The sequence below is a fragment of the Rousettus aegyptiacus genome, unplaced genomic scaffold (genome assembly GCF_014176215.1).
Source record: "Rousettus aegyptiacus isolate mRouAeg1 unplaced genomic scaffold, mRouAeg1.p scaffold_m13_p_2, whole genome shotgun sequence".
Classification (NCBI taxonomy): Eukaryota; Metazoa; Chordata; class Mammalia; order Chiroptera; family Pteropodidae; genus Rousettus; species Rousettus aegyptiacus.
The window spans coordinates 169010071-169022708 of NW_023416295.1; the positions used below are offsets into that span (position 1 = coordinate 169010071).

A 12638-nucleotide genomic window follows, 5' to 3' on the forward strand; every position below is an offset into this window, starting at 1 on the left:
AGTGTCGTTCCACACCACGCCTGGTCTGCAGACGCCTCCTTTTCTTGTTCTCCTGAGGGTGCCTCTTCCTCTCCCTCCTGCTGGCATCGTCTCTGTCTGCTGCCGGCCTTGCCTCACCCTGCTCCTGGGCTCCAGCCCACCCCCAGGGAAAGTAGAGTCAGCTCTCCCAAACCTCATGTGTCTTTTACTTGGGCCATACACATGACATGGGGACCTCTTCTTTCTTCCCTTGTCTTGCTAATTTTGTTTATCCTCCAGGCCGCCACCACTCCGGGAAGTCTGTGGCTGTCCTGGACTGGGACGGGAGCCCCTTTTCAGACGCTTCTCACCTCCGAAGAGATGCTCTCTCACCCCTGATGGTACTGCCTGGTACCTGCATGCTTCCTGCCGTCTTTCTCCCTGCGTCTTCAGGGGGCCTTGCGGTGGGGACCGCAGCCTAGGCTCAAGGCCGAGCTCACGTGCTCTGTGGGCAGATGGTGGGGCTTTATATCCTGTGTGACTGTGGTCACCTGTCTGTGCCTCAGTGTCCTTCTCTGTGAAATGGGAATCCCAGCCGTGACACAAAGAGCAAGTGACTTCACACCTTGAAAGCTCAGCTTCCTTCTCTGCAAAATGGGATGATTCCAGTTGTCTTTAATCGGGTTGAACTGAGGTAGTCTGAGGCCCTGCGTGTACAGAAGCCGACACAGAGAAGGCGCTTAATAAATGTATTTTTAAGAATGACATGGACTTGCGCTCCCTCGGTCCCACGGACCCAGGGCACGAGGCTCGCTGGGCTCCCTGAATCCCAGAGTGGGAAGGCACCTTAGAGGACTGCTGAGTCCACTACCTCATTTACGTGTGAGGAAACTGAGGCCCAGAGAGGGCCAAGACTCACCCAAGGGCACCATGAGTGGGAGTTCACGGGTCCTGGAGCAGCGTGCAGGGCCCCCTGACCCAGTCAGGTGAACTTTCAGACGCCCTGGGCTGGACCTTCGGACACGTAGGGTTGCAGGGCCTGTGGGGATTGTCAAAAGCCACAGGGTATCAAACTCACGGGAGCCCAGTTGTTTCTGACAACACTTTACACATATCAGCTTTTGGTTTTCGAATGGTCAGATACGTTTTTAAATGGACCGGTTGTCCTGAGATCTGGAATCCCATGTTTTCTTCTCGTTTAGCCCAATCATGGCATGGGGGTCATTTGCTTCCAGATGCTGGAGTATGGCCTTCACCCCTGGCTGGGTCGAGTGTGACTCATTGTGGCCGAGTCCACCAGGTCTTGGGCCTGCCCTGACTGGCCAAGTGTGGCGGTGACAGCGAGCACAGAGAAGCCGCATTCCCATGCCCGCCCACTGCTCCCTGCCTCCCACACCAGCCGGAGGTGAGGAGGCTCTCTCAGGCTCAGCAGGCAGCTCCGAGCCCTGGGATTACCGCGAGCCAGTTGTGGCACCTCGGCGAAGTCTCTTCCCTCACCGGGTCTCGGTTTGCTTATCTGTCACGTGGAGGGGATGACGGACTGTCCCTCAGAGCAGTGTTGCTGCAGGGACAGGATGAGATGGAGCAGATACAGCATTTAGCAGGGCAAATGGCAATCATACTCATCGTTATCGTCTCATTTAAGAGCAACCTTTAAAACTGGGGATCCAAGGGACCCCTAGACACCCCCTGGCATCCTTGACCCGAAAGAGGGAGCATTTATATTACTGCCTTGTCTCAGCCCTGCAAGCCCGGTGGCTGTCACACTCAGGGCAGTCTCTTGACATCATGAAGGCGCAACCCAGTAGCTCCCTGGCGTTTGCAGAAGCACTAATGCCTGGCATGGGCACAACGTATCACCCCTTACAAAGCCCTTCCTTCTACACGATACGTAACTATCCCTCACATACCTGCAGTACTTTACAATTTATATATCACAAAGTATCTGCTGATGTTTAGAGAGGCTGACCCTCAACTTATAGGTGAGGATGTGGAGGCTGAGGGAGTCACCCATGGGCCCAAGGTCCTGCCCCTGGGGTGGCCCTGGGGGGAGTGGTCCCAGGGCAAGTGCTCAGAGCCGACGCTACGCCAGTCCCCTGGGCTCTGCCGCCTTGCTCTCCCTCTGCGTCCTGCAGAAGGTGCAGTCTTCCTGAATGAGGCTCGGGAACGCTGCCACTGTTTCATGAGCTAATGGTGAAATTGGAAACTCAAGTGCTGGCGGCAGAGGGGAAAGAAAGACAAGCTCTGATTCATGGGCAGAAGGATCAGTGAATGGGGAAGACTCATCCTGCGGTAATCGGTGGAAATGCCTGAGTGGCACATCCTTCGAGCAGACTTGCTCCCAGAGAGAGGGAGGTCACTCCAGTGGAGACCTCGGTTAGCGTCGGAGCGGACAGGGAGGCGAGGCAGCACTCCGGGCTTGGGGCAGGCCGACTGCGGCTCACAGCGCAGAGCTGCTGTTGGAGCCTCCCCGGTGAGCCGCGTCTGTGAAGTGGGGGCAAGTAGTACTTGTCATCACAGGGCACCCGCGAGCAGGGTGCATAAACAGCTGGTGAGAGCTGGGCATGAAATAGGGGCTCACACAATAAAAACATCTGGAAGCTTCTTTTATTAGGGCAGAGTGGAGAGGATTTCCTGTTTCTTCAGAAGATGGAGATAAACTCGGCTGCCTCCGTTGGGCCTAAATGAACGAACGGGTCCATTTCTGCAGCATCAGATCCGAGTTTTGGTCGTGGGTAGGTAGCCGGAGTCATACAAGTGTTTCTAAAGATAATAATGCGCATGTCTCATGGGTCACCACGTGCGGGGGGCTCCCCCACACAGTCTCTCTCATCTGCTCTTAGAAACTCAGCGAGCTGGGCGTTAGGCTCCCAGCGCAGGCCAAGACTTAGGGGTCAGAGATGGCCAGCGATTTGTCCCAGGTCACACAGCCCGTAGATGGCAGAGCTGGGCCTCCAGCCTGGATCTGCTGCCTCCCAGTCCCCAGGCCCTTCTCCAGCTCCATCTTCATTTGGAAGGAAGTGAAAACTCCCGAGAACGGAAGGGGAGCGACGTTAGGTTACGAGGGGAGGAGAGCACGGTCGGACATGGACGTTCCTTCGGACCCTTCGGCCTGGCCAACTCCCTTGCAGACATTCTGTGATGAGAAAGGCAGCCAGCCGCCGCGAGAAAGCCTTCAACTCACCGGTTTTTTGGTTCGCACATCAGTTTCTCAAATTAATAGAGGCTTCCTCTGGGTCCTGGGAGGATGGCAAGAAGCCTCCCAGCCTGAAATGGGGCGATAATAGTAATTAATGAAGCCGGTTTGGGTGAGGAGTCTCAGCTTGCAGGGTAAACAGGAAAAGGTGACATTATATTTTATTTTTTCTAATAACCGCTCCCACTGTGCTCTATTGAGTTTCCTCTTTCTTGCTGGGCAACTGGTTTCCTCAGAACACCGCAGGCCGACTCCATAATTTCCCAATTGCTTTCGGTTATTAAAAAGAACAATTTCATTTTGGTTATTAAGACTCCAATCCCGTTCATTTTCAAGTGTCAATCTCGCGTGAAACTTGGAGCACACCTCCGGGGTTGCGCGTGTGCACGTGTGCGTCCGTGCCCGCACACGCGTGTGCATTCGTGTGCATGGGTGTGCACGTGCACACGTGCCCGTGTGTGCACATCCTCTGGAGTCGGGTCTAGGAGAAAGTCGCCTCCTTGCGCGACTGCCTCCAGCCAGTGGGCTGCGCCCGCCTGGTGGCTCAGCCTCCTGTCCCCGCTGCAGACCAGCCTGGGTCAGAGATGGCCTGTTTGCCACACCCCCCGCCTCATGGTCTTGACTGTGTTTTGTCCAACGCACAGGAGCTGTCGGCTCCCCCTGTGAAACTGGCGCCCGAGGGTGGGCTCTCTCAGAAGGGGCCTTGGTCAAATGCAGCTCAGGCTTAGACGCCTCTTCCTTCTGTAAGTTCTCATGAGCAGGTGGGGGTCCACCTCACAGCCCTGACCCCCCAGAGCCCCCATCTTGGATCCACCTCACAGCCCTGACCCCCAGGGCCCCTGATCTTGGGAGTGGGCCGGAATGTTGACTTAAGTCCTTGCCGCCTCCTTCGAGGTCCACTCAGGGGTCCCGTTCTTTGCCCGATGGGAACCCCTCTGTTCTCTGTGTCTCAGTGAGTTGTGACATGCAAAGCACTCGGGACAGGGCCTGGCGCAGGCTGGCCCTCAGGAAGTGGGTTGAGGTCGGGGTCCACGTGGACCGCGTGGCCACGCCTGGCCCTCCCAGGCCTCAGGGCTGTTGGTGAGTGTCACGTGGCCTGAGCTGACGGGTCCTGGTTCAGCTCCTAGAAGGCAGATGCATCAGGCGGCCGCTCACCGCAGCTGGCGCTAATTGACCGTGTTACGGCGTGGCAGCAGGCTCGGTCAGTGGGTGGGTGGGTGGGCAGTGTTTGTGGGAGACCAGCCCTGCCGCTGCCTGCACCGTGGTCCAGGGGCCCCCGTCTGGGGCTGACCGCTTGTCCTGCGGTTCCGCAGGCTCTCACCGGCAGGCAGCCAGGGCCTCAGCTGGAAGAGCCGGACTCACCATCCTCCGCGTCATCCTCTGTGTTGTTACTAAGAGCGACAATCATTATTGTTCCGAGCGCCTCCCAGGTGCCAGGCCCTTTACAGCAGGGAGGACATTCCTAATCGTGAAAGCAAGAGCAATGTGCATCAGCACGGTCACTCTCCCCAGCACTCTCATGGGGAGGCTCATGCCCATGTGGCGGATGCGTAAGCCGAGGCTGAGGGGTGTTGCCGGGGAAACATGGAAGGTGCTTGGGTTCCACGTGGTGACTCTCCTTCTGCAGTGGCTGTGGCTCGTGGCTCCTGATTTACTTCGAGGCAAACGCAGGAGTATTTGATTCTCCCAGAGATAGCCTTTTGATTTACATAAGAAACACATACACTCCTCTTATTAATATGGGTTTAATCCTGCTCCTTGTAAAAATAATCCTGGCTCTGTGATACTAACGGAGACTTTATCCCCATTGTCTGGGTCCTTGGGGACAAACAGTGCCCCCTAGACATGGATGCCCGGAGTCAGAGCCCTCGCCTGCACTCAGACTCACACCTCCACGAGCCTCCTCACCTCCACGTGAGCGTTGGGTAGACACTTCCTCCTCTGTTGTTACAGGTGATGCCGTCTTTCCCGTCTTTCCCGTGCTCGTGCTCGGCCCCCAAGCCCTGGAGTCATCGCCGCCGGCTCCTCTCTCCATGCCACACCCCATCGAATCCATCAGGAGAGGCTGTACTCCGAACGCAGTGCTCCTCTCTGCTTTCACCCTGGTGTGAACCACCAGCCTCTCCCTCCTGCCTGGACGATCCCATTTGCGTCTATCCCGCAGGTCTCCCTGCTCCCGTCCAGGCGCCTCCTTCCTCCATTCCCAACTCAGCGGCTGCAATGATTCTTTTAAGACGCAAGTCAGACTATGCCATCTCTCTGCCCAAGTCAGGCTGGTGACTCCCCCCACCCCCATTTCACTGCAGGTAAAAGTCAAAGGTTCAAGGAGGCCTCCAGGGCTCTCCCTGACCTGGCCTCATCCCTCCCCATCTCTCCCATGCCCACTCTGCTCAGCCCCACCCGTCACCTGGCTGTTCCCCCGCTCATTCACCAGGCACACTCCTGCCTCAGGGCCTTTGCACTGGCTGCTCCCTCTTGCCCCAGATATACTCTCATTCACTCCCATACCCTCTAGTCTCTGCTCCTTCCTCCCTGACCACACTAAGATTTCATCACCCACTCCCCAAACTCCAGATTCCCCATACCCCATCCTACTTTTTCCTTGTTCCATAGCAAGTGCCACCTTCTGACATCTTACACAATTTACTTAAGGAGAATTACGATGCCATTTATTGTCTGACTCCTGACATCATCGAATCGGATCTTTCAGGGTGAAGTTCTTTGCTTGTTTTGCTCAACGACATGCCGCAGGCTTCCGAAACACTGCCCGGCACACAGCGGACACTCTTTGAATGAATCCCTAATAGCTTTCTTCTGATCCTCAGCTTTCTCCCTGACACTGAGGACAGAAGAGCGTCGCTTCATTTCTCTGGATGGGGTGTTGTTAAAGTCTCCAGGTGATCCAGGTTGCTGATCTGGCCCCTGCTCCCATTTCCAGTTTAATTTCATTTCTCTCTGTTCTTACCTTCGGGCTTCTTCAGCATCAAAGCCCTCGTAGGCTCCTGCAGAGCCTTCTGTGTGCTGTGCCTCTGTCTGCCTGGCGGGCGCCTTGGTGTCATTCGAAGCTCTGGTTGGGTGTTGCCTCTTCCCTGAAGTCCTCCATGATGCACTTGCCCTCCTCAGTCTTGAGAGGCTCCTTCCTTCTTCTGAATGGCTTTTGTGCCTTTGTGTGTTTCTCAGTGCGTGGGTCCCATTGTCCCGCTGGGGCTCATCTCCATGTCCACTGCACCAGCAAACCGTGAGCTTCTTGAGGACAGAGGCTGGGCTCTGACTCTGTGTCCCGAGCCGGCCCTGGGCCTGGCACGTGGCAGGGGCCCAGTCAGTGTTTGTCTGTTTCTGACGGTGGAGCAAATCTGAAATGAGCCAAGAGAGAATAAAAACTGTTCTTAAGACCCTTCAAGGTCACTGGCTGGCAGGGAATGAACAATGTCTTATTATTTGATCATTTATTTATACTCTATTTTCAAATAGGATTCGAGGCGGCCGAGATGAAAGGCCCAGATACGGCAGAAACAAAGTCCTGCATCTTGAAGGCCTTGCTCTCCTCCACCTGGCTCTTCCTCGCCGGCTTATAGTCGTGCCCCAGTCTCTGTTCTTGTGACAAAGGCACCCTGAACCGTCCCCGAACCGTCCCCGCAGCACTTTGTCCCGCTGCACCTTTGAGCCAGGGCTTCCCGTTCGTCTGCACTTGGACCCACTTCCTCGCACCTGCACGCACCTGCTCTCAGCCAGCGCAGCAGCTGCCGCCGCGATGCTAAACACAGTGGACCCTTCAGACCGAAATCACTGGAGTCTGGGATGCGCCAAGTCTTTCAAGCCCTCTTCCCTTCTTGAGCACAGGGCAAGTCAGGTGGCTCTGAGTCCACTGACCATCCCTGCCCCTGGGGGACAGCTATCCTGCCTCTCTGAGCACCCTATTTCCCTTCTATCTGGAGAGGAATGTGCCACCCACCTTTAGACTGTTGTGAGACCCCATGAGAGCCTCGACTCATCGTGATGCCGATAAGGAAGTCCCTCTTGGGCGAGAAAAGGCTTCCTCCCCTCCCATTCTCACGTTTCCTGGGCCTGGGAAAGGTCTGTCTGTTGGCTGAACACAGGGGTTGGGCATGTGGTTAGAAGGAGATGGAAACAGGAACCAGCCACAGGTGGCTTGCTGCTGGGGACTGCAGGGACATCCCGGCCAGAGGGCAGCTGTGCGACTGGCTTCTCCTCTGTAAATCTGTAGCCAGAGCTTGGGGACTCACCCAGAGAACTGATTCAGCCTTGCGGCCGACGCGCAGAGCTTGTGCTGGGCAGGAAGCAGGGTTGAGTGTCAAATCCGTCACCCACGGCCAGTGGTACGACAATGGGCATGTGTCGCTGGCTCTTGAGGACAGGCAGGTTGGACCCCCTGTCCTCTGCACGGAAAGGAGAGCTGACGTGGATTAAGCACCTACTGTGTGCCAGACATTCTCCTAAGTGCTTTACCTCTACAATCACTTAATTCTCACAATTGCCCCCGCAGGAAGAGCTGGTCATCGCCCTCGTCTCACGGATGTAGAAACCAAGATTTAGGAAGCTTCACGTTTGAAAGATTCAGTTAGAGCACAACACCAAGAAAGATGCCCAAAGGGTGCACATTTCAAGGGCCCGGTGGTTCCACTGTGAACTCTCACCTGACTCACGTCATCAACTCTTCTAGGGCCATCAGACAGCAAGGAAGGAGGCGTGGACTGGGAATGGAAACACGTGGGCTCCCAATCCGGAGTCCAGCACTTAGGAGATGAGTCAGGCTGTACAAAGCCACCTTAACCTCCTAAGGACTCACTTTTGTTACCCGTCAAATGGGCACAATCGTGCTGATGTCCCTGTGACAAAGGAGAGAGCTTTACAAACTGTAGAGCTCTGAGCAATCTCTTTGGGGAAGGCCCGGGTCCTCTCCTGCTCAGATGTTCCCGAGGGGTCTTCTGCTGTTTATTCCTGCTCCCTCCTCCACAGCCCCTTCTCCGCGGGCAGCCAGGGGGCGTTTTTTGGAAACAGGAATCAGCTCGCGTCACTTCCTTGCTTCAGACCTTGAAACAGCTTCACGTAAACCCCCTTGACCCTGTATAACCTAGCTCCGCCTGTCTCCCCAGGACCTCCCTCTTGCCCCGCCCTGCCTTTAGCGCTCCCTCTTCGGTCCTCTGACCACCTTCTGGGCCCTTTGGTGTCGCGCTGGGCGCTTTCCTGCCCCGGGGCCTTTGCGCATGCTCACCCCGCTATCCGGAGCACGCTTTCCTCATGCTCGTCACCTGGGCAACACCTGCTCCTCCTTCAGATTGCAACAGAAACTTCACTGTCTCAGGGCTGCTCCTTTTCTTCTCTTCTATCCAGATTAGGTTCCCTGGTGGCTTGTTTTTGTTTGTTTGTTTTTGTTTTTTTTGCGGCCATGTTTCCTTCCCCCCTGCGCAGTCTGTCCCTGGGTTCTTACTTGCGCGTGAGGTTTTGTTCGGCTTTGTTCTGATAAGTGCCTCCCTCTTAGACTGTGAGCTGGACAGGAACCTCGTCTGCTCCGCCCACGGCCACGTCCCCATCGCCGCCGCGGTGCCTGACGCAGAAGCGGCACGTGACGGTTTCAGTCGAAGGAGTGAAGATTTTGCCTGCTGTCCCCAGGATGCCCGAGGCGGGAGAAAGGAGCTGCTCCATAACTCCAGAGCCCTTTTCGAATCCCTGATCTCATCTCACCTCGTGACATGTAAGCCTCGATTTCTTCTTTTGTGAAGTGGGAGTAACCGGGGCTGCCTCACAGGTTTAGAGGTTGCATGCGATAGGGATGGAAGTGGCGGCACAGCGGAGCTATTTTAAAAAGGCCGTTTCTTCCCCATTTTACTGGTGTCCTCGATCCCTCAGTGGGCGATACTTCTCCCATTTTGTGCATGAAGATGCTGAGCACCGGAGACGTTTAGCAGTTAGCCCGAGAACACAGCGGCGGAGCTGGGCAGAGGTGGGTGCTGTGCGTCTTGTGTGAGATCAGGCAGCCTCCGCCACCCCCGCTAGCCATTAGGGAGCAGTCCCAGGATCTGCCGCAAAGAAGCACCCAGAAAGGGCCCTCCTGCGCTCACAGCCCCCCCGGAGGAGCAGAAGGAGCTCCTTTCACCGGGGGCCTTGGTCGCAGAAGAGCCGCTCTCCCGTCTCCTCCACCACCACCGTGCCAGGGCCCCTCCTCACAGCTTCCTCGAGGTGGCACCAAGGCCACCTCTGTGGATCCGGCCGCAGACGAGGTCCTCCTCTCACGGGGACCCCTGGGACGCTGCTCGGCAACTGGCCTATATTAACCGCAAGTGCTATTCGTCGCTGTGGTCCCCTCCCGCCCGGCGCGCATCCCCACCCTGCGCAAGCACCTCCATCCATCCAAGGACGTTGCAAAAATAAAACGATCACACCCCGGCCCTCTGGGACACGCAGCTTTACAGCGTGTCCTCCTCCGAGGTGGCAGTCACAACCCAGTTCGAGGAAGGGAAAACACAGAGAGGAGGTGGCGAGGGAAGAGGGCGAGGCAGATACTCACGGATTCGAAGGCTCGGGGTGGACGGGGTGAGAGAGATGCCGGGCCGGGACAGGGAGAGAGGAGATAGGGGACAGAGGGAAGAGCAGTCAGAGAGAGGCAGGGGAGATGGTAAGGTGGGGGGGACTGACATTCCGAAAGGCAGAAACGGCAGCCGTAAGAAAGAACAGTAACCGGATGGGAACAGAGGAGGAAAAGGAGTCCTGGAAGAAAGGGGACGAGCAGGGGGCAGGGGGCAAAAGGAACAAAAAGCAGATTGTTGAAAACAGCAGCAGAGACCGCGGCATTGAACGCGAGTCTGCCGGAATTAAAGCTCGGCGTCGGAACGGAGGCGTAGGCCGCCGGGACAGAAAGCAGAGGTCGTGCAGACCCGGGGGCCCCTGGGGACCTTGGGCAGCGAGGGGACCGGCCTCAGAAAGCTGGACTGCGCGGCGTGTCCAGCCGCGGAGCCTGGCTCCTCTGCGGGGCTCTCCCCAACTTCACGCCCGCCTCGTCCGGCCCAGGGGTCCTCGGTCCCGGGAGTCCTGCCGCTGGTCACTCGAGAGCCAGCTGCCTTCTGAGGCCCGGGTCACACCCGCGACTTGCTCGTTCTCTTCTCTGACCTGCGTGCAGAGGATCTGGTGCGACCAAGGCGTCCGCTGGGAATTCGTAGTCTCTCCTGGGTCCATCCTGAATTTTGTCTTCAAATGTGTGTTAAAAAACCCAGTGCCTTTCCCTCTCCCCTTCCTTCATTTATTCACTTGTCAACAGGCATTAACTGAGCACCTACTGTGTGCCAGGCCTCTTCAGTGAACAAGACATAAAATCTCTGCCCTGTTAACCAGTCGAACTTGGAAGAATCTTAAGGAGCTATAACGGAGACTGGTCCAAGGAACTTAAAATACTTGCCCTCTGGCCTTTGCAGAGAACACTTACTGACCCTGCTCTAGGCTCTGCGGGCCTGCGGAGGATCGTGGGGAGGTTTCTAGGGACCTCCTGGAAGCGCTGTCCACGGCTTTCTCCCACAGTCCACTGGTCGCATGACCCCATCGCACTGCAAGGAGGCTGGGCAATGCCGTCTTCCTGGAGCTCAGGGGAGAGGAAGCAGGCCTGTGGGCACACAGCCTTGTCCCGCCACACCTTTCCTCCCTGGCTCTGCACCCCTTCTCCACGACGCCCCCTGCACGGAGGCCCCCTGCATGGAGGTCCCCTGCAGGTTGGGAAGCTGCGTGAGGGCTGGCACTGTCCCTGTCCTGTTTCCGTGGCCTGCCCCAGGCTCAGAATGGGCGGTCCACGCATCGTTACCGAAGGAGAGAACGAGTCGGTGTCTCCTGCAGGCACCGCTGATCCGGCCCGGACGCCGCCGTGCCCTGCTCGTTCTGCGCTCGTTTCCGCGCCGATCGTCGGACTCATCTCTCCACGTCGCCAGTTGCTTCTCAGGCATCTCCCGTGTGGCGACACCGCGCTGGACGCTGGGCACATCCCTGTGAGCAGAACGGATCCAGCCTGTGTCCTCAGGGAGCTTGCAGACCAGCGGGAGACACCGGCAGTGAGCAAAGAATCACAAATTGTGCAAATAAATCTGAAATGACAACGGCGAATTAATGGGGGCAGGGTAGGTGCTCTGAGCATGTCTGAGGGAGACAGGATTTAATCCAGCAGGTCAGGGAAGGCTTCCTGAGGAGGTGACATCTGGGCTGTGACCTGAAGCGTGTTCAGATGTTGACCAGGTGGAAAGGGGCTGAGCTGAGTGTTCCCAGGGCGCACAGCCTGGGTAAAGGTCCTGAGGTCAGAGAGAGCATAACGTCAGTTAACACAACAGTAATAATGACATTTATTATTATTATTATTATTATTGCAGCTCAGACTCGCAGAGCACTTATGATGTGCCAGACGCTGTATTAAACACTTTACATGTGTTATGCCAGTTCGTTTACATGATTCTGCGAGAGAAATGCCCACTAAGGCAGAGGCCATTAATACTCCACCCTATTCCTTCAGGCCGCCCCAGGGGTCCCCGCGGACAATCCTCATGCGTGCTGACAGCTTCCTGTGTCACTCGGCAGGCCTGCAAGGGGCAGGCTGGAAAGCTGGGGGCCCCGTACTTCCCAGGGCTACCTGGAGGACAAACGTCCCACCTTCCTCGCCCCTTGGTGGGCAGTCCTGAGGCGCACCGGACGCTAACTGTCAGAGACCCTCAGGCAATGTGGAGGCCCGTCGCGCACAAGGCTACCGCCCACCACTGCACACTCCAGTGGCTCCTCCCCCCGTCCCACATCCCACTGGGCTTCTGGGATCACCTAAAAGTGGCCACTTGCTCCTGAACATTGGCCTCAGGGTCTCAGGGTCACCGAGACCAAAATACTATTAAGTATCCCATTTAATAGATGAGGAAACCGAGGCGTAGAGGAGTTAAGTAAACACAGAACTGAAAGTCTTTGGAAATAAAGCACCAACAGTGGTGTGTGAGTGTGTGAGTGTGTGAGTGTGTGAGTGTGTGAGTGTGAGTGTGTGTGTGTGTGTGTGTGTCACACACAGAGCATGAGAGAGTGGGGGAGGGGGAGAGACGGGACAGGTAAGGTGTGTGCCGCTGCCCGGGACAGGGATCTGGGTCATTAATTTGGCACAGGAGGCCTTTGAAGGGCTTAATGCGGATCAGGTGACATGTTCTGACTGATGCTGAGACAGCGTCGCCGTAGTGACCAAAGCAAACCTGGCTTAGCGGGGCTCAAGCAGATGCGAGGGGATGGTTGGGGGCTTTGGCAGTTATTTGGGGGGCCCTGGAAACCCACCAGGGCGGGGGCACTGAGTTCACTCATTGGTCCTAGAGCTCTGGGTGGCACCATGAAGGCCAGAGAGTGTCTGGGACATCAGAGGGGCTCCACCCTCTGAGGTCATGGGGTCCTCCCCTGCCCGCTGTCTTGGGACCTCTGTCGGGGAGGGTCTGTGCCGAGAGCCTGGCGCCCCTGCTGCCCAGCCTCG

The 12638-nt window shown here is 56.8% G+C and overlaps 1 protein-coding gene and 1 long non-coding RNA gene across 2 annotated transcripts in view; one reads left to right on the plus strand and one right to left on the minus strand.

The window, feature by feature from the left end:
• The window catches only part of LOC107519241, a 145742-nt gene extending 140357 nt beyond the window's left edge, over positions 1-5385 (plus strand). The window contains exon 5 of the long non-coding RNA XR_004955846.1: positions 5108-5385. This is a non-coding gene — a long non-coding RNA (uncharacterized LOC107519241). The remainder of the gene's footprint in view (positions 1-5107) is intronic.
• LOC107519240 lies at positions 662-11972 on the minus strand. Its single transcript, XM_016161711.2, has 3 exons — positions 10597-11972; positions 10280-10346; positions 662-997 (listed from the first exon to the last, which is right to left on the minus strand). Exons 1-3 carry the CDS (start codon positions 11286-11288, stop codon positions 953-955), a joined length of 804 nt encoding a protein of 267 aa, XP_016017197.2. The 5' UTR covers positions 11289-11972; the 3' UTR covers positions 662-952.
• Positions 11973-12638: the final 666 nt, after the last annotated feature.